This window comes from Phoca vitulina, unplaced genomic scaffold (assembly GCF_004348235.1).
Source record: "Phoca vitulina isolate PV1807 unplaced genomic scaffold, GSC_HSeal_1.0 scaffold18, whole genome shotgun sequence".
NCBI classification, from domain to species: Eukaryota; Metazoa; Chordata; class Mammalia; order Carnivora; family Phocidae; genus Phoca; species Phoca vitulina.
Window position 1 is genome coordinate 32,059,291 of NW_022589721.1, and position 22,254 is coordinate 32,081,544.

General features: G+C 45.9%; 1 protein-coding gene across 5 annotated transcripts in view; it reads right to left on the reverse strand.

Moving 5' to 3' along the window:
• TRAPPC9 (trafficking protein particle complex 9) overlaps positions 1-22,254 on the reverse strand; it is a 542,203-nt gene that overhangs the window by 477,595 nt on the left and 42,354 nt on the right. For all 5 annotated transcript variants that reach the window (XM_032415641.1, XM_032415640.1, XM_032415638.1 and 2 more), the window contains 3 exons: positions 19,690-19,815; positions 4,511-4,727; positions 140-283 (listed from right to left, as the gene is read on the reverse strand). In XM_032415641.1, coding sequence (XP_032271532.1) covers positions 140-283; positions 4,511-4,727; positions 19,690-19,815 — 487 coding nt within the window. The remainder of the gene's footprint in view (positions 1-139; positions 284-4,510; positions 4,728-19,689; positions 19,816-22,254) is intronic.

Genomic DNA, 22,254 nt, shown 5'->3' on the forward strand with positions numbered 1-22,254 from the left:
CAGCATGGGGAGCTGAGGACACGGTGGAGCACGGCGGCTCCTAACCAGCGGAGGACCGGGAAGCGCCACCCACCTGAACCTAAGCTCGCGTCTACGCGGGCCAGCATGAAGGGTGCTCTCGTTCACTGAATTCGCTCACCTTGATCTGACAAAAAGTCCAGCATGGTCTGCAACAGGAAGGACAAGTGCCTGACAGAAAGAGCAGGATTCCCCATTCTTCGGGACGCGTAGACCAGTTCGTGAAGCAAGCGCATCTGGACTGCAGCCCAGCCTCGGTGCGTACCTGTGATGGAAGTCACAAAGTGTCCTCAAAGGGCTCCACGAGGGCGCGCTGGCAACAGAACCAGACGCAAGCCTTCCTCGGAAATACGTTTAACGGTAAGTATAAAACTTGTGATTTAAAGACAGATGCCTCAATGACCAAACCCAAAGGGCAAGAAAAAACACTTCCTGTGTTTAACTTTCTCCAGAAAGAACTCGTAAGTGATAGGTTTTTTTCATACCATAAAAAGATATGTTTTATGGAATACTTTTTCTCTTCTGCAAAGACACAATTTAAAAATAACCACTTTGAGATCATTATAGTAAGGTTATAACAAAAGACTGTGTTTCCAATGGCACGTATTTGAGTTACAGATATACAATTTTTTTTCAAAAAAATACTGGTATGTGATGGGCCTTCATTAGTAACAACCAAGGACACTAGAAAAATGTGCTTTTTTAATTTAATGTATAAGAAAAACTCATAAAAGCAGATAGCTAAATTAGAAAAACGGTTAACAACAGACTTTTGTGGCTGCTCCCTCCAAACAAATTAGCGTGGTTGAAATTTAAGGTGGGGGGTCGGTTGCACAGCCAGTGAAAAGTACCTCTTTAAGACCACAGAATCTAGGGGCACCTGGGGGGCTCAGTCAGTGAAGCGACTGCCTTCAGCTCGGGTCGTGATCCCCGGGTCCTGGGATCGAGCCCCGCTGAGCAGGGAGCCTGCCTCTCCCTCTGCCTATTCCCTACTTGTGCTCCCTCTTAAATAAAAAAATGAAATCTTTAAAACATAAAGACAACAGACTCTTCGAGTTATTATTCCATCTCCCTTCTGGCAACAATTACTACTTTTAAATATTCTCTACCTTGAAATCCTTCATGAAGGAGACCCCTATAAGAGGATTCTAACACAAACAGGTTACAGCACAGTACTGTGTCTGGGGCCCTGGGGGCTGGGCAGAAAGATGAAGACTCCAACCAGGGGCTCCTCCTGCCCCAGCCCTACGGAACTCCTCTCCCACTGCCCTGCGCCACCGGCTGGCCAGCTCTTTTGTGTACTTCTGCTGCATCGTGCACAAAATCCGACCCACAGGCCTTATCCGGCAGGTACAGTGAGGCACGTGCAAGCTTGTGTATTTATTCCTTCCACAATCCTCAATTTCCCTCGGAGCCAGGATTGTGTCTTATGCACCCAAGTATCCTTAACACCTAGCGGGATGCCCAGCACACAACTGCATCTTCACAGGCATGTGGGTCAAGTTGAAAGCCTGATGAAACACAGTGCCCCTATTTTTCAGACATCCAACTGAAGTATGTAGGGTAAAATGACATGATTTCTGGGGTCTGCCCTAAGATAATTCAACAAAGAACAAATAAAAGGAAAAAAGGTAAAAATAAAGCCCATGTGGCAAAGTCTTGATAATCACTTACTCTGGGTGATGATGGACTCATTGTACTATTCTCTTTAATTTGTATGTATTTAAATTACATCATAATAACTTTTTAAATCTAAATTCTTGGAAGTGACCAAACCTACACACACACACCCCAAAACTACCTTGTATCCTAGAGCCTATCTTACAAAAACCTTTTGGAACGTAAAGCTGCGGCACCTATCATATGACAGGGAAGGACAGAAAGACAAGTCCCTGCAGTATTTTCATCTTCTAAACAAGCTAAGACCAAATGCCAAAACGAAGTAAGAGATTTTTAAAAGGATTAAGAAGCTGGGGGGCGCCTGGGTGGCTCAGTCGTTAAGCGTCTGCCTTCGGCTCAGGTCATGATCCCAGCGTCCTGGGATCGAGCCCCGCATCGGGCTCCCTGCTCGGCGGGAAGCCTGCTTCTCCCTCTCCCACTCCCCCTGCTTGTGTTCCCTCTCTCGCTGTGTCTCTCTCTGTCAAATAAATAAATAAAATCTTTAAAAAAAAAAAAAAAAAAAAAAGAAGCTGGAATCAACTTCATGACTAACCAAGCCATGAATTCTAAATAACCCAATTTAACTAATCTCAACACTACGGTATCAAGAAGGTTTTCTCACCTTAATATTGGGCAAATATCACCATGTTGATTTTTTTTTTTAAATACATGATGATACCGTTCCGACCACAGGCAACGGTAAGAATAAATACAAGTTTTCTTAACGCTAGTGTACAAGTCACAATTTCTATGTGATTCAAATTGCTCCTCCAATAAAACCTGACTCCTTCTATTCGTAAGCCAGATTCGCAACATATGACCAAGTGATAACATTTTCAACACTCTTGCATTCAAGAAGTTCCTGATTTGAGAGTTTATGACGACTATTCCCTTAAAGCAAATCCACCTGCCCTGCCAGTCTCTCTCTCGTATGAGCTCCTAGGGAAGACCGAGTCCCTCACTCGGGAAAAGGCTCATCTCCATGCACAGCATATTCCTAAATCTTCAAATACAGCAACACAAACAGATTCAAGTGATAACCAGCAGCCCATTAAGGGGGCAAATACACACAGTCCGTATTTGTGTACCTGCCCTGACTTTCTGTGACCAGCTAGTGAAAATGTTCATTTTGAGAAACAGAAATACATTTTGGGTCCTGAGAATACAATTTACTTCTATTCACAGGTGCAGGGTTTTTGAGTACATTTCTATTTAATTCTCTGAGAAATGTTTGAAGTGGTCCAGAGCAACAGTGGAGATGGAGTTTAAAGTGATTTTTATTTCCTATTAAAAACACAGCCAGCCAACATTTATCATCTGTACTTCATTTGATCTCACTTCCTAACCTTCTCTCCACCTCTTTCACAAAACAATGGCAAATGTCTCCTCCCAAAACAGAAGGCTAAGTAAAAAGTACCAAATCACTCAGAGATGTGCTTGCTTTATTTTGCAAAAGAAACATTCTGTTCGTCTGCTTTAAAAATTAAGACCAAGAAATTCTATTCGACAAGTGGCAACCCAGGCTGCAGCTGTTCTTTAGGGTTCGGTCCCACGTGCCACGTAGCTCCTGGGACGCCTGCCATGTGCCACCCAGGGGCCACGGGGAGAGTCAGGGGCTCTGCTCTCGTAGGCACACAGGCTGGCGTGGGATGCATTAAATCATCACTCCAATTGGTTATTTTTTAAGGAGGCTCCACACCCAGTGCAGACCCCGAGATCATGACCTGAGCCAAGATCAAGAGTGAGCCACCCAGGTGCCCCAACCTCAACCGATTTTTAAATGCACTTGCAAATTATAGGGGTGCCATAAGGAAGAACAACAGGATTCGATGAAGGAGTAAAAATAAGGGGTGCCTGGGCGGCTCAGCATCAGGTTCCACACTAGGCATGGGACCTGCTGGGGGTTCTCTCTCTCCCTCTCCCTCTGCCCCTTCCCCCGCTCACGCACACACTCTTGCTCACTCTCTATCTCCCTCTAAAATAAATAAATAAAATCTTTAAAAAAAAAGAAAGAAAGAAAGAGGAAAAATCAAGGGAGTCTGCATAGGCTGAGGGGCCACAGGGGACCTCCCTGCAGAAGTGACAGCCAGCCAAGACCCGAAGGACGGCTGGCAGCTCCACAGTGAGGAGCGAGGAAGAGCATCCCGGAAGAAGGCCTCCGACTCTGGACTCTCAGATGTTATGCATCCCAGGAGACATCAGACAGCTCCTGGGGTGACCTGCACAAAGCCCGGCGGCCTGCTCTCCCTCCGGAGCCAGCCTGGAGTTACATTCACAGGATACCATAAAAAGGTACCTGGAGACCAAGTGGGACCTTGCCTCCAGTCTCCCTGAAGCACAGTAAATGGGGATTCCATTCCCTGTGCAACTGGAAACTTTCCCAATACCCTTTATCCTCTCCCTACAGAGCAACCGTGCAATTGCTTTAAAAACTCTGCCCACTTCCCAAGCACTAACCTCCCTCCACAAAACCTCCCGGGAAGGTGGCCTAAGTGAGCTCGTACCCACCTCCACAGCTCCAACAGCTCCTCCACCAACGACACTGAGCCTACTGACTGTGAATCCCACAGGTGCCCATGGCTGGTCCAGTTCTTTCTGCCCTTAACTCCAATCACGACTAGCAGGGGCAGGAAAGGGACCAGCCAAAAGGACGCCAGCCCCCAAGCAAAGCACCACTACTTTTTGTCATAACTGTAGTGTAAACACCCAAGGGCAGGATGGTGCTTCGTCATCTTTGAACCCCACCGTCTAACTGGGAGAGGAAGTGCGCGAACAATGCACAGGTAATGGGATTCCAGCAACATCTCAGTTCCAGCAATGAGACTTTCGGTACCTTTGCTGAAGTCCTCGGGGTCCAGCGACAGACTGTAGCCAGGAAGCGTCTCCAGGAGGAGCTTGTAACAGGCCCTCCACCCTGGCTCCGAGATGCTCGGGGCCACGCACTGCATAGCGGCCACGCGCTTGAAGAACGCAGACTTTCGGTGGAAGCCAATCAGCTCGTAGAGCTCAGAGAGGATGCTATACCGCTGGATTTTCTCTTCTTCAGAAAGCTGAAGCACGGACAGGAGTAAAAAAACTTTTGAGAAAGGAAACACATAAAAAATTAAAAAATAAAAAAACTTTTTCATAAAACAGACATGATGAAACCCTGAGGAAGGCCAGGCCTACCCGTGCACTGTGATGACACTCCCAAGAAAAGCATGGAAGCAGTGCGACGTGCAAGTCCCAAAGCCTTTATGAGGCCCACCTCTTCAAGTTCGCCCTGTCCCTTGGCTAGGAAGGCCTGTCTTCTCTGGAACAAACACATTTGCTACATACCACATGACGTCTACTTTTAGCTCCTTTATAAAAGAGAAAGAACAACAGTTCCCCTAGACGCTAGGATTTGGGCAGGGACTTTCATCGAATACAAAACTGCTCAAAACAGAGAATGTGTGGAACCACGTAACCGGACAACAAATTGTCAATAATCACAACACCTAATTTAGACTTAAGCCTTCATGCTTATAAACAGCTTTCCTTCATCCGTGACCTGACTGAATTCTCTCCACGACCCCATGATGTAGTAATAACAACTTGTGTTTCTTCCGTGCTAGCAACGTTACCGCACCTTACTTCATCATTACAATAATCCCATGAATCACCCCGGCTCATAGACAAGGAAATCTGAAGCTCAGAGATGAATGAACATCTATGCAAAATCATACACCCCAGAGTGTCAGAGAGCAGTCCTGAGTTTGGGGGGGGGTGCTCCAATTACTGCATGACCACCCCCGCACTGTGCCACAGCTCCCTGGCAAGAAGGACCACCCCAGCCCCCCCGCTGCTCAAGGTCACACTGCTTACGGAGGTGGTTCTCCCCCTCTGGGAGCCCGGGCAATAAATGTTTCCCAGATACCTCTGTGAGCACAGACCACAACCAACCTGCATTCCTCAATGCCCCTTCTCCACACCCACCGTCCTGGGGAGACAGATCCAGAAAACTCTACTAAGGCTAATGTCCAGGAGATGACTGCCTATGTTTTCATCTAGGATTTTCATGGCTTCCCGTCTCACATTTAATCCATTTTTAATTTGTGTGTATGGTATATAAGAATGTGGTTCAGTTTCATTCTTTTGCATGTAGCTAGCTATCCACTTTCCCTATACCATTTATGGAAGAGACAGTCTTTTCCCCATTGTATATTTTGGCCTCTTTGGTCATAGATTAATTGACCATATAATTGTGGGTTTATTTCTGGGCTCTCTATCCTGTTCCATTGATCTATTATGTCTATTTTCGTGCCAGTACTATACTGTTCTGATTACTATAGCTTTGTAGGATAGTTGGGAGTCCAGGAGTTGTAATACCTCCAGCTTTGTTCTTTTTTCTCCAGATTGCTTTGGCTATTCAGGGTCTTTCGTGGTTCCATACAAACTTTAGGATTTTTTTGTTCTAGTTCTGATATTTTAATAGGAACTGTTTGAATCTGTACATCACTCTGGGTAGTATGGACATTTTAACAATATTAATTCTTCTAACCCATGAGCATGGAATCTCTCTCCATTTATTTGTTTTGTCTTCAATTTCAATCATCAGTTTTCACAGTACAGATCTTTCACCTCTCAGTTAAGTTTATTCCTAGGTATTTTATTCTTCTGATGCAATTGTAAACGGGGTTGTTTATTTCATCTTCGTTTCTGTTATTTCATTATTAGTGTATAGATACACAAGAGATTTCTATATATTGACTTCATATCCCACAACTTCACTGAATTCAGTTATTAGTTCTAATAGTTTTTTGGTGGCATCTTTAGGGTTTTCTCTATATAGGACCATGTCATCTGCAAGTAGTGACAGCTTTACTTCTTCCTTACAAACGTGGATGCCTTTTATTTCTTTTTCTTGTCTGACTGCTATGGCTACGACTTCTAATACTATGTGGAATGAAAGTGGTAACAGTGGACATCTTTGTCTTGTTCCTGATCTTAGAGGAAAAGCTTTCAGCTTTTCAACCACATGATATTCACTGTGGAGGTGTCACACGTGGCCTTAATTATGCTGAGGTACGTTCCCTCTCTAAAGTGGAAGCATCACTTTATACTCAAATCAGTAATGTATGAGCATTACTGTTGCTCCACATGCTCACCAACATTTGATGTTATCAGTCTTTTCCATTTTAGCCATTCTGGTGGCTTTAATTTGCATTTACCTGATAACTAATGACGCTAGAATTTTTTCATATGATTACTGGCCACCTCTCTATCTTCCATCATAAAGTATTTGTTCAAATTTTCTGGTCATTTCTTAAATTAGATCATTTGTCTTATTACTGAGTCATAGGCGTTCTTAACATATTCTTAATGTCATATTTTCCCAGTCTGCTGTCCATTTATTTTCCAAAAGAAGCCTTTTGATAAGCAGAAATTGTGAAGGAGTTCAGTTTATCAATTTTACCAATTGTAAAGTAGTTCAATTTATTTTTCTTTTATGGTTAATGTTTTCTGTGCCCTTGCCTAAGGGACTTCTGTTTACCCCAAAGTCCCGAACATATTTTCCTATGTCTTCTTATAGAAGCTTTATGATTAGGTCTAGGATCCGTGCATATGCAAATTTCAAAGGGACACAGTCTTTGCTCTCTTTGCACACAGTACCAGTTGTAGAGAAATTCCAGTGCAGTGAGATGCAGCCAGGAGCAGAGGACTGAGGAGGTCTACACAGAAGAGGCAGGAGTACTTAATGCTTTTATCACATACTTGGAAACTCTCAGACCGTCAACTGTACCCTTTGGTTTTAAATATGGAAAAAGATACTGGGGAAGGTAAAAATATTAGTGGTTATAGCCAGTACCCTCAATGAGGCCACCATCTAAAATAAAGATCACTAGGGGCGCCTGGGTGGCTCAGTCGGTAAGCATCTGCCTTCGGCTCAGGTCATGATCCCAGGGTCCTGGGATTGAGCCCTGCATTGGGCCCTTGCTCAGCGGGAAGCCTGCTTCTCCTTCTCCCACTCCCCCTGCTTGTGTTCCCTCTCTCGCTGTGTCTCTCTCTGTCAAATAAATAAATAAAAAATCTTTAAAAAAAATAAAAAAATAAAAATAAAATAAAATAAAGATCACTAGACTTGGCCTCCAGTCCATCAGAGTTCCCACTGATTCTTTCATGGACGCTATTAAAGATGAAAGATTGGAATACTCTGATCAGTAATATACTCTTTCGTTCTTCTTCCATCATTTGAATATAACGAGAAACCAAATGATAAACACTACATTATAAGTGGAATTGCAATCACTCCAAGCCCCAGAAAAGATTCTTAATGGAAAAATCTTGGGCACAAGTGCTTCAGAGCCCCAGGAAAACACTTAACTGAAAAGCTCCTCATTGGCCATGGGCCTGTGAGCCTCAGGACAAAGCCATGTTAGGTCAGCATAGACACCCACAGCACAAAATCTGGGGAATATGAAAGAGTCCCAGGCAAAATTTTAGGCCAAGATCCTTACAAAATTTTGAGATGAAATCAAATTCCCAAACTTATTTCCAATCCACTGCTCTTTTAGGGAATATTAATCAAAACATCTTTGTTCTAACTTTTCAATAGGCTGTGCAGCCACGAAGGCCGAGCCCACCAGGGCCCAGACGTTCACAGGAAGCTCCAAGTGGAAAGTAACTCAAAGATTACTCAAGACAGGGATGCCTGGGTGGCTCAGTTGGTTAAGCGACTGCCTTCGGCTCAGGTCATGATCCTGGAGTCCCGGGATCGAGTCCCGCATCGGGCTCCCTGCTCAGCAGGGAGTCTGCTTCTCCCTCTGACCCTCCCCCCTCTCATGTGTGCACTCTCTCTCTCATTCACTCTCTCTCAAATAAATAAATAAATAAAATCTTTAAAAAAAAAAAAAAAAAAAAGATTACTCAAGACAAGTAGCTTTACTCCTAAGATGAACTCTGAGGAACTCGATTGTTAATTCACTATTCCTTTTCCAACTGGAAAGTAAGTTCACACCTGCTTTATTCCACTAGAAACAAAGCAGTAATATTAGCAGGAAACTCAGACTTAGGAAGAGTCTCCTGGCTATCTGGAAGGATGCAGAGACATAGGAATCAGAAAGACCCAAGTGCCAGTCCCAAATCTGGACATTACTAGCTCTGGTACTTTCCTTATTAATAAGGATAATAAAATCTAATCATGATTGTTGGAAAGACTAAATGAGATAACATGTATGGTCAGCATAGCTTAAAGCTCCCGATGAGTGTTCAAGAAACGAGAAATACCATTGTTAATTAATGCCTTTGATGTCACCAGTGTTAACCCAAAATTAGCCAGCCAGAGATGCTCCCGAAAATGCCTCACCAGCCTTTAGCCTTCTCAAACATGGGCACTTGCCGTGACCTGAGGAACAAGGCTGTGGCGGTCACTGAGAGATGGGCTGGCGACAGCACACACCAGCAACGACTGTGAAACAGGGCAGAGAACCGCGGAGACCGCACATGCTCAAGTGTGGGAAACACATTCTGTTTCTACCCACATTTATTTCTAGCCGTGATTATACAGAGAGAAAATATATATTCAAAATTACACAAATTTCCATATATGTGTGTCAAAACAGTTTGGAAAGGAAAGAATGTAACTCTCTTCCCTACATCCCAAAGCAGGGTTACCAGGCTTGTACCAAGGACCTTTCTTTAAAAAGCATCTGCTAAAGTAACTGGATCCATTTTTGGTTTTAATCATTCAAAGGGAAAGGATTAAAAACAAAACAAAGTTACATAAGACCTGTTCCCTCGATGGTTGACAAGGTCATGGAGGAGACAGACAAGCCGACAAGGAATCACTCTGCTGAGTTCCCAGCGCCATAGAAGATGGATGGAGGGATGGATGACGGAGGGGCAGTTGTGCCCCCACTCTTAGGCTGGTACCTAAAAGGCTCCTAGAGCAGGTGTACACATCTTGTGCTCAACACCTTGACAAACATTAAAGAGAGATGAAACTTTAAGAACAATCAACACCCTTGGTCAGCACACACCCGAAGCGGCAGAGCAAAGCCAAAGCCTGACTCCTGCTCCTCCTGGTAGCCTTGGATTCATTCTTGGATGATCTTAGAAACCAAGTCCTCTGGCCTCAAGAAGTCCTGCCTACTTTTACCATCTTCAGATTTAGTGAGCAAGCAAGCTGAGCTGTGGTTTGAGGACTGCACAAACTTTGACTATGTCTTTCTTAGCGTTCATTTTCTAATTCTAAAGAGTCCTGAGTTTTTTTAAGTATATTCTCCATAAAATCTATTCCCCCCAATGACAACTCATGGAGCCTGAAACTAAAAGCCAGTTAAATAAGACTGTACACAGCCCAACTGCCGCCCACCCATCATCACTTTCTTCATACCCTCCCCTGCCTGACTGTATTAACACCTCCCTCCACCAAGCTCACAAAACAGATCTGTCTCCTCAAATAGAACACGAGCCCCATAAAAGAGGAGACTACTCCATATTCACCTCTGAGTTCCTAGCATATTATAATATCAATGGATATAATTATCAACATGGCTCTTTCCTTTAAAAAATCTTTTTGGGGGCGCCTGGGTGGCTGTTGTTAAGCGTCTGCCTTCGGCTCAGGTCATGATCCCAGGGTCCTGGGATCGAGCCCCACGTCGGGCTCCCTGCTCAGCGGGGACTCTGCTTGTCCCTCTCCCTCTGCCCCTGCTTGTGTCCCCTCTCTCGCTGTGTCTCTCTCTGTCAAATAAATAAATAAAATCTTTTTTAAAATTTTAAAAAAATAAAAAATCTTTTTGGATATTTAAATGAGACCTTGGGAGAAAGGCAATGTTGGTATGTTCAGGATCCAACATCGTGATTCAAAACCCTCTGAGGACCTTTTTGTATTGACTGTTCATTGATTCATTCAAAACACAATTTCTCATTCCAGGAGGATTTATATATTTCTGCCAGGAGTTTGTGGTCACTCTCATGCCAGGAACTTTAAATTAAATCCTCAGTTTGGGTTGCTTTTTTCCTTCCAACAAGATTCAGAATTTCCCTATTTTCTTGCTTTGAGTAGTGGGATTTTTTTTTTTTTCCAGTTCACCCTTCCATTAAATATGGCTTGGGGGCGGTCTCGGCTTTACACATGGGTCTGCCATCCAATTCCCAGTGGGGGCAGGCCAAAGGTTTATCGCCTGTCCCTCCTATATGGGCTGCTGGAACTGTGTTCCCAGAGCTAGGTGGCATTCGCTGGCTTCTGAGGCTCACTTAACTTCCAGGATTTGTGCTTTCTAGTTGTTTTGGCCCCTGAGGATTTCCTCTTACTTTCCTGCTATACATTTTGAAAAACTGGGGAAAAAAGTTTTATTTTTTAATCAGCATTTTTTTAAAGATTTTATTTGTTTACTTGAGAGAGAGCAGGAGCAAGAGCGAGTAGGGGGAGCAGAGGGAGAGGGAAAAGCAGGCTCCCCACCGAGCAGGGAGCCCGACGCGGGGCTCGATCCCAGAACCCCGGGATCGTGACCTGAGCCGAAGGCAGACGCTTAATGACTGAGCCACCCAGGTGCCCCTTAATCAGCATTTTTAAGGAACACATGCAAAGAGGGTTTTTGAGAGTTGCTAGACCATGATATTGCCAAAACAGAAAATACACTAGTTATCTTCTGAACTTACACATTATTTGATATTTTTTTCTACTAACATTTTTTAATTAAAACAATAATTAAGAGCCCAAATAGGATAGAGACTTAGAGAGGCTACAAAATAAACAAAGGGGCAAAGCCAAAAAATGAGAAAACCATCTACAAGGTTAATAAAATACATAGACTACAGATGAAATCAGCAATTCTTAGAAATACCTGATCTGAACATGACAATGAGATAAGATGTCTTTCTTTTCAGGAAACAACCAACATAAAATAGAATCAATTAAAGCAAAAACTGGAATTGTAAGTTAGGCAAATTACAGAAGGCTACCAACAACATGGGCCTCCTTCCTGGAAAAAAGGCAGATTTGCTGGCTCTGAATTGTGTAACCTGAGTCCAGGCGAGGGCTGTACAAAGTGAGTGCTCAGTAAGTATCTAGTTAGTGAAATAAGTGATAAAGAGATATGGGGGCGCCTGGGTGGCTCAGTCGGTTGAGCATCTGACTCTTGGCTTCAGCTCAGGTCGTGATCTCAGGGTCGTGGGATCGAGCCCTGTGTTGGGCTCCCCACTCAGCATGGAGTCCGCTTAAGACTCTCTCCCTCTGCCCCACCACCCCCCCAGCTCGTGCGCGCTCTCGCTCTCTCCCTTTCTCTTAAATAAATAAAATCTTTAAAAAAAAAGAACAATGAGTTTCAATGACAGAAATGCTAATACTGTCCACCTGTGTTATAAAGTATGTCTTCACTTTCAGGGATCAATGTTGTGGGGTCCTCAGAGTCAAGGATTTTATGAAAATGCTCAGCTCGGGGACAGACCTCCTCGGTGAATCCCGCTCACCGGTGACACTTGACTGAGATGCTCCGAAAGCACGTCAACCTCCACCTGCGCACAACCTCCCTAAGAGCTGCTCAGGAACACTTAACGCTGAGCCGGGAACCGTGCTGCACACTGCAGACCTGTTATCTCACTGAAACCTCATAACAATCCTGGGAAGTCGGGGCATTAGCAGTCCAACTGATTAGAGAAGTTCTGTTTCCTTAAGTGAGCCGTGCGAGTCACACAGCTACTAAGTGGTAGAGCTAGGATGAAGACCCACTTGACTGCCAAACCTCAAAGCCGCCTCCTCTACGCCATCCCGTCACCTACTGCCCAGCCTTCCACAGGCTGCCAGAAGAGTGATCCTTTATAGCACTGTACGCCCTTGCTTAAAATCCCCAGCGGCTGGACACCGCTCTCAGGATAAAGCCTAAGGGAGACTGCACACAGCCGACAAAGCCTGCGCAGTCCGTTCCTGCTACCTCCCCGGCGCGCCTCACGCACACCTGCCTGCCCGGCCCCGTGTGCCTCAGCCCCTAAGCAGCCATGCTCCCTCCCACCATGGGGCTTGCCACTTGCTATTCCCTTGGACTAGAATTTGAATTTTGTATAACCCTGGGCTCCCATGCAGGAGTACTCTACCCTATAAATCTCAAACAGCGGACTCCACTGCCACCCTCTTCGACGCGGATCCAACACCGACTCTCAGAAAAATGCTTTCAGAGGATGAACCTCAATCTTGTTCTTTAGGACTTCCCTTCATTGAACCTTCATCAGTGCTTGTGGCTCTGTTTCAACAGATGACTGGCAAAGTATTTAGTAAGCTCACTGCAGGGGTCATGACGAGCAAGCTAGACCATGTCAAGAGTTGGCTCTGGTCACAACTGCAGGAACACCACCCTGGGGGACAGTTCCCTCATTCTCATGAGCGCTGCTCCATCACTTACAGCTGTAGGTATTTAATAAACACAAGTGCTAATTAGCCAAGCTCCCTAAACATGATCCTCTTCAAAGAGTCATACAAATAAGGCTTCGAGTACAGCACTCTTACTAGAAATTTATTTTGAAACTGATAGCCCTAGCTACTCTACACATCTGACTTAAAGCATCTGACTAAATACACCCGAAGGGATTTTTTTAAAGAAATTAAGATGAATCCATCCTGAATAGGATCCCAGTATCATCCACACTGTGCCCCACCCCAGGATCTGGTTTCTCACTCTCACGTGTGTGTTCAGGTAGCATAACCTGAAGCTGGGTTTCTCGTTTATAAAATGGGAAGAGAGAGACTGTTATGAATAGATTCATTTAACAAATATAGATCTGGCACCTACTAAATAAAATCTTAGGAATACACAGATAAATGATACATAGTCCTGCCCTCAGGAAACAAAGCCTTTTCGTTTACAATAGCATTAAAAAGAATGAAATAATGAGATAAATTTAACAAAAATGTATAAGACTTATACACTGAAAACAATAAGAGATCAATGAAAGAAATTGTAAGAGACCTAAATATATGGAAGACACCTCAGGTTCATGGGATAGAAGACAATATTAAGACACCAAAACTCCCCAAACTGACCTACAGATTCAGCTCAATCCCTATCAAAATCCCAGCTGGCTTCCTTAGAGAAATTGACACACGGATCCCAAAATTCACACAGAAGTTCAAGGGACCCAGAATAGCCAACACAATCTTGAAAAAGAAGAGCAAAATTTGAGGACTCACACTTCCCAACTTCAAAACTTACTACAAAGCTACCATAATCTGATCAGTACGGTACTGGCGTTAAGTATGGATATAAATCAATGGAACAGAATTAAAAATCAAACCTTACATGTACAGCCAATTAATTTTCCACAAGGATGCCAGGACCACTCAGTGGGAGAAGAATGTCTGCACAACACAGTGCTGGGACAAATGGGTCTCTGCCTTCAACAGAATGAACATGAACCCAACTGCATATGATAGAAATTAACTCAAAATGGATCAAACACCTAAAGGTACAAACTAAACCTATAAACTTCCTACAAGAAAACAGTAAATCTTCGTGACATTGGATTAGGCTATGGTTTCCAAGATGCAATACTAAGAACATGAGTGATAAAAGAAACAATAGATAAACTGACTTCATTAAAATTAAAAACTTCTGTGCTGCAAAGGACATCATCAAGAAAGTGAAATGACCACCCCCAGAAAGGGAGAACATTTTTGCAAAGCGTGTATCTGATAAGAGACGAGTATCCAGGATATATAGCAAACTCTTAACAACGGAACAATAAAAAGAAAACAAAACCCAATTTAAAAACTGGCAAAGAATTTGCATGCATATACAAATGGCCAATAAGCACATCATCAGCCATCAGGGAAATGAAAACTTAAACCACAATGAGACATTTCACAGCCAGCAGGATGGTTACAACGAAAAGATGGACAACAGCGGGCATCCGTGCGGGGGTGAAGACGTGGGACCTCTCACGCACTGCCGTCCACAGGAGAGGGGTTTTGTGGGAAGCGGGCAGCTGCTCTGCCAAACAGGCTGGTGGTTCTGCAGACGGTCAGACAGAGCCACGGGATGACCCAGCCACGCCACTCCTAGGTACACATGCCCAACAGAACTGGAAACGTATGTCCTCACAAAAACTTGCACATCACTGTTCACAGCAACTTTATTCAGAAACAGCCGGAGGTGGAAACGACCCAATTTCCGTCAACCAATGATAGAATAAACAAAGTGTGGCATATCCACGGCTGTTAACCAGCCGTGGAAAAGGAGGAAGTACTGATTCCTGCCACCACATGGAGGAACCTTGCAAACGTCATGGTCAGTGAGTCAGCCAGACCCAAAAAGATAAATACTGTCCTTTTAGGTGAAAAGTACACACGTGTTCATTGTACTACTCTCGTGACTCTTCTGAAGACTTGAAATCTTTCAAAATAAAGTGTAAAGTCCTCACAGGAGGGCTTTAAGGATGAGATGCGGACACGCACATAGTGCTCCTGGTACAAGGCCTCGCAGGCCCGCACGCGGTCCTGAGCACCGCACTCCCCACAGCGGTCTCCTCACGGCCACCAGACACATGTTGGGGAGGGCCTGCTCCCCAACAAGCGTGCTTGGCCGGGGGACTACAGACACCCCACGGCCCCGGCTCTGGACTCGGTGTGCATTACCAAACTGGTTATTTAAAATGTATCACTTTAATATTCAGTTCCATTTTTAAGTAACTACTAGAGTAAGCAGCTTAGAATTTCAAAAGGCAGTGTCTGTGATTCTGTTTATGCATTTATTTACATTCAGCCTCATTCTAAAAAAAAAATCTAAATCAACTTTTAAACGCAATTTAGCAACAATAGCAACAAAAAGATAAAAATGAGGGTGGGGAGAAACTGAGGATGGAACAAACGGATGGAAATCAGGAAAATGCGGGCGGCGAAGGAGGTGTACTTCCATAAGGGCGACTGCAGCCTCCGAGAGCTGAGGCAGGAGTAAGAGACCACGAGCCCCCGTGCCCCGTGCCCCCGTGCCCCCGTGCGCCCGGCAGGAAGACCTGCAGCAGCACCGGCAGCTCGCCCCAAGCAGCGAGTCCCGAACCGGCCTTCCCATCCCGGAGCACCTGTGCTAACCGCACGGCTCCCGCGGGCTGCGTGGGCCGCCTGCTCCCAGCACCCCCCCTCCCGTCAGCGCGCTGGGCTCCAAGGCCAGGACTGGGCCAGACGCTGGGGCTTCCGGCAGCACCTCAGCTGGAGCACCTCAGCTGGAGCACCTCAGCTGGAGCACGGCTGGCGGCCCAGGCCCACCCCCGTCTGCTCCCCACAGCTCTGACTTCTGTCCTGCAGATCTCCTTCTAGGCCTGCTCCCCACTAAACCCCTCTCCTAAGTACCAGAACGCCACGCCATATCTTGTTCAACCAGACATTTCTCCGTCCCCCTCCTTTCCCTTCTCAGTAAGGAACTCGACCTCCCTCCCTCCCCACGCAACTGTTTCTTTCTTTGGAGAACTATGAACTCCCCTCACACCGTCCTGAAAGCCGGGTGCCCTGCTGCGGGAACTGACACGTCTGAGTCTTACCTAGGCTGTATCTTCACACTTCTCCCCTCTATTGTAAAAAGCCTTTCCTGAATCTCCCCATCCCTCTGATTTTGAGCTTAATCTGACATAAAGTTCCGAGGTTACAATTATCATGTGCATATCTACCAGCTTTTGCTGGGTTTCCTTAGCAACAGCTTCATTAAGGAACTGCAGCAAGAAGTTTAAAGAGGCTATTCTTATATCTGAACAGAGTAGCCTGCAAAAAATTTCAATGGCTTTGAAGAGAAAATTAACCAGAGACAAAGAGGTCACAGATTCTAGTCAAGAGCATCATGAGCCAAAATGTCCTTAAATGGCCCAGAATCATTCCTGAACGTCAAGGTGTACGGCAGACCTCAGTGTGGGATGGACATACACCGGTCCTAATGATGCTCTTGCAGCTGCTAGGGTACGGGGCTTTGTCCAGGTTTTTCAAACAGTTTCTTACTACCACTTTCTCTTACTGTCACCTATCATTTCCTGTAAAAATAGTTTATTTTATAAAAGATTACAATACTTCAAAAATAAATTCAGAATGGGTGAAAGACTTAAATGTGAGGCAGGAAACCACCAAAATCCTAGAGGAGAACACAGGCAGCAACCTCTTTGACCTCGGCCGCAGCAACTTCTTGCTAGACCTGTCACCAGAGGCAAGGGAAACAAAAGCAAAAATGAACTATTGGGACTTCGTCAGGATAAAAACGTTCTGCACAGCAAAGAAAATAGTTGACAAAACTAAATGGTAACCTTCAGGATGGGAGAAGATATTTGCAAATGTCTTATCAGATAAAGGGCTGGTATCCAAATTTTATAAAGAACTTCTCAAACTCAGGCCCCAAAAAACAAAAAATCCGCGGGAAGCCTGCTTCTCCCTCTCCCACTCCCCCTGCTTGTGTTCCCTCTCTTGCTGTGTCTGTCTCTGTCAAATAAATGAATAAAATCTTTTAAAAAAAAGTTTAAATAAAAAAATAAGAAATAAAAGATGTGCATTTGTGCCCGCACTGTAAGGACAGCATCCCAGGAACAAAACCTTCCACGTGCACCTGCAACAGCCCTAGCTCACGGCCCCGGGGGTGTTGGGGCCTCGAGGCCTCCTGCGCCCCCCCCACGCAGTCCCGTGGCTTCAGGCCTTCTCGGTGCCCCCCCACCCCACCCCCCCGACTGTGACACTTGCAGAGCTGCCGCAGGGCAGAAACCATGTCAGTCCTGGACAAGCGCGTCTCATCTAAACCAATCCTTCCCACGGCCAGGAAAGCTCGCCATCCTACCATCTCACATTCCAAGACGTTAAGAGAGGGGCGGAGTGATCTTGCTGAAGGCTCCGCAGCTAATTAGGGGCAAAGACAGGGCGTGAGCCCAAGCCCGTCTGACTGCCCTCCAGACCTGCAGGACCCCGCAGCGTGAACTCCCAGGAGGACCCCCCACACACACCTGATGAGCCCAGGGTCTCCCCACTCACAAGGTCTGGCCCCAGCCTGCCTACGAAGTGGCTTCCCCTCACGAGCAAACCGCTCAGGCCACCGAGTGACCGCCACTCCACATTCCAAGTCTCTGTGGTGCTGTTTCCCTTACACTAAATGTCCCAAATGCTGCAGGATTTTTCTTTGTGGTTTATTTGTTTGTACTGGGTTGATTGGCTTTCCTCTGTTTTTGTCTCTCCCTTCGGTGTCTTACTCGCTCCAGCAGCCTCCCTGCCCGTCTGTGCCGTGGAATCACTGTGACGAGGGGCCTGAGGGACAGTGAGGTGCTTCCCAGGAGAGGGAAGGAGGCACAGAGCGGCCACATCACCTGCCCAAGGGAGTAAAGCCAGAGCCCCTGTGCTTAAGTGTATGCTAAAATATTTATCATTTTATAGATTATGGCTATAACATAGGAGGTATCAAAAAAAGTAGAAGGATACACACCAACCCAAAGACGTTCATTAGCTCCAATTTTGTTTCTATTTATTCCTATTTTGAAAACTAAGAATCTCTAGTCAATATGGCAAAGTATTAAAATGTATTAAATCTGGATGCAGAAGCCTGAGCGTCTTCTTACTCATATTTTTTGTGTTCACAACATAAAATGACTCTAGTCTCTCTCCCCTCTCCCAGCCACTACCCTTCCTCTTGCCTGAGCCCCAGGCCCACATATCCAACAGGCCTTTCACTACAACCACCACTGAACCTATCACCTCTCCCCCAAGCGTCCTCCGCAGCTTCCCCTCGGAGCACAGGACGAGCAGCACCGAGCCAGAGCCTGGCGGCGGTCCAGCTGACCCTCCCCCGCAGTCCCCCGTCGTTCCCTTGGTACCACCCACACGTGTGTACCGTCCGCTCCCTCTCTCCCTTCGGCAGTCCCACACTCAGGTGGAAGCATCCGTACTGCCCACCCGACCCCCACATCACTCCTCCCTACTCGAGACAAATGGGATCGTATCATTCCCGTGCTTATAAGGCCTTTCCTCTAAAACCTACTGTGCTTAGAATAAACTGCAAACCCTTCCCCTGGCCAACAAGACCTCCAGCTCTGACTCGGGCCCCCTCTCTCACGCTCCTACTCCAGGCTGTCTCCACATGGTCCGGCTCCTTCCAGGGAATGTGCTCTCTCTGATTTCAGACTCGCTCCTGCTGAGCCATCTTCCTGGAACGCTCGGGTCCCACCTCCTCCTCTCCTGGCTATCTCCTATCCAACCTTCCCATCCCAGCTTGAACCTCACTGCCTCAGACAGCCCCGGACCCCACACCCTCCACCACCACCGAACTAGCTTCAATCCATGTGCCACTTGCTCCCCATCCCCCTTTTCTCACGCACCCCACCGCCGAAGGTCTAGCTTTACCGCGAAACTGTCAGCTCGCGGAAGGCGGAACCTGCCTTCTCCACCCCCCCCAGCACAGCCTGTGCTCGGCAAACAGCTTTGCTGTTACAGTTGCCTGTGTTCCGCCCCCAGCCATGGACCCTCAAGCAAGCTGCTGAACTTGTGAGACTTGGTTGCCCCGTCCATAAAAATCCAAGTTACAGTAATTAGCTAAACGTCTCAAAGCTTTCTAGAGCAGCAGCTTCGTGATTTTGCATTAGCAACCTACAACTAAGAGTTCTAATGATTTTGCTTTAGTAAAATCCTACCCAGATGCAGACTGAGTAGCATTTGTTGAGTGCTTACTGTGCAACATGAGCTGTAAAACAGACTTCACGTTCCAGAAACCCAACGACCCACCCAGGGTGACAAATGGCCGTCACGTCCCAAGTGACAAGAGTGAGGCAAGAGGCGCAGAGCTGCTTCAAGGGCGCAGAGCTGGCAAGAGGCAAAGTGGTTTCTCCAATCAAGAAACAATTTTAAGGACAGAAAATGAGGGATTTTGAAAGTAAAGTATCATAATGTGAAGAAGTAGAACAAGGAGTGACATTAATTAGGACATCAAGTTCTGGCCACAGGGCTGGCACCTACCACGCTGAATCCTAGCGCAGCAGAGTCCGATGGGTTCGTGACAACAAGCTCCAAAGAGCTGCACGAACTCTTCCGCGAGCAGGAGGATGCACACCCACCTGGCGAAGATTAATGTAAACGGCATTCTGGAGAAACTCTGAGGCTTCCATGCTCCGCTTCTGAATGGCGAGGACACGCACAGCCTTGACACACGCTTCTAACTCAATCACTCCGGCGTTCTTGTACTGTACGGTAGAAAGGAGGAGCCTCGTCAAAAACAAGAGTAAAGATTCTCTGTCGTATCATGAAAGCCGTACTATGGGGACTCCGGGACCCCGCAGGGCACTTCCCCAAGCTCAGGGACCTGAGAGCACACCCCACGATGGGGACAGGGGGGATGGAGGTTTGTGTTTGAGAAAGTCCATCTGTTATGGGTCAGAAGAGGTTGGTGGATTGAGCCTACAAATGCACAAGAGCTGGATATTTTACAAAATTTCAAAATATTGTCAAAGGATACCTCCCTCCATTTCCACTTAGCATCTCCTGTACTCTGCAACACCGTTACGCTCTCTCACACCTGCTGAAGTGGTAAATCCATTTGACTTTGTAGCAAACGTTCTAGCTCCCTGTATCCTTGTGTGCCCTGCACTTAAGTGTCCCGTGCCTTTCTGGTTTTCTCTCCAAGTGACTTAGTCCTGCTTCTCAGCCCCGAGATGGAGGACAAACGAAGACAGAGGAGACAGAAAAGTCACCCCGGCCTTCACCCCGCACTCGATAGTGATATTGGCTGAGTGCTCTCAAGCCTCACCGCCAGTGCTCACAGCTCTGCCCAAGGCAGCTTCCAGCGGGAGAGCTGCCACGTGTGTGGCTCGGAGCCTGGAGCCTGGAGCAGGCTACGGAGCACCCCGTGCCCAGGCCCCGCGCCCTCTCTCCAGCGCCCGTCCCCCGCCCGATGCTACACTGCAAAACTCTGCATGCTCGCTGTTCTTCTGCCTGTTTTCTTTTCCGTTCCTAACCTGTTTTATCTTTCTTCCTAAGTATCCTGAGCTGGAGTGATTTTCAGTTGAAGTATCTGAAAAAACTTGCACGTACAGAGGTGAGTCCCTGTACATGAGTGCCCGAGGGTAAGGAGGTTCCCTCACCAATACTCTTCGCGGGCATCAAACATTGGGAGTCACCACATTCCATCAGCCAGTGTGTGCTGAGAGCCCTGAAGGGCTGGCAGGCCTACCCGCCCGTTTCCCAATTATGAAGAAGCAAAGGTAGAATCGCTCACGCTTCTTACTAAAGTTATCTCTATAAGGCAGACAAAGAAATCGCTGTGCTGGGAAGGGTAGGCCTCCGTGTTCCCCTCTTTTTAAATATGTGACATGTCCATGATTTGTGATATATACAACAATTATCAGACACACTTATGAAAAGAAACTATACCTCCCTAACCACCAACTCTGAAGTCAGAGATCTACCAATTTTTATAGACCATTTAACAACAACAACAAACATAAGGACTTTATTCCACTGAAATTAAATAACTTCTTTTCCTTCAAAACCCTTAAAACCTCCACTTAGGTGAGAATAAAAGTCAACTCCATTTTGTCACATATTTTACGTTATATTTACATATTTTTAATTATATTACAAAGAGATTTAAACTGCGATCATAAAAAAATTGTTCATACATTAGTAGAAAGGTATCCACAATCAGCGGGGATTAGGAAAAGAAAGGACAGTTACTAACAACCTACATACCTAGTCTCCCACAAGCATTTTCCCAGAACACAAGCACAGGGACCAAGCACCGTTCTCACTACTGGGTCCTTAGTAATTACCTACCAGCACAGGTCTCCGCACAGAACCATACAACCAATATTTCAGGAATAAATGAGGGAATTAGCTCATTCAATTCTAAAACAAAAACCCTAAAACAAATATTACCCTTAATTTATGTCCCAAAATGAGACTGAAAAAAGGTAAAGTTTCTCGCCCAAGGTTACAAAGCTAGTAACTGGTGGAGGCAGGATTTCAACTCAGGTCTGTCTGACTCCAAAACTAAGGGGGAAATATTCCATTAGGGACGAGGTGACCTTCACTGGAGAGGCCACATGAACATAGCTAAAGGCAGGTGAACATTGAGACCTCTGCCCAGACACTGTAACTCAAGCGAGGGTCCTCTGCCTCTCAATCCAGCTGTCTTTTCATCTGTGTATACAAGAAGACAGAAGACCTAGCTTCCGGTCCAAATACTGCCACTGTGTGACTTTGATAGAGTCACTTAACCTCTCTGGGCTTTAGTATCTCAGCTATGGAAAGGTATGGGGCCATATGTTCTCTACGGTTCCTTCCAACACCATTATCTCGGCAGAAGGTCTATGTCTCCAGTCATCTCTTCTAATATGAGAGAATTTCCTTATCCAATAAAAAATCATTCATGAAGCCACCAAGAGTCTGCTTAAGAGATTTTGCAATCACTCGCAATGAATGAAAACCAAAGGCGGTGCTTCTCCCTCGGTAAGTGGGAGGTAGCCTGATGAGTGTGTGTGTGTGTGTGTGTGTGTGTGTGTGTGTGTGTATGAATCAAATACACTCAGATCTGGGAAGTGCACAAATATTCTTGGACTATTGTCACTTCATGGTGGTGGAGGATGTAAAAGAGGAAAGAAAAGGAGCAAAGAGGTAAATGAAGC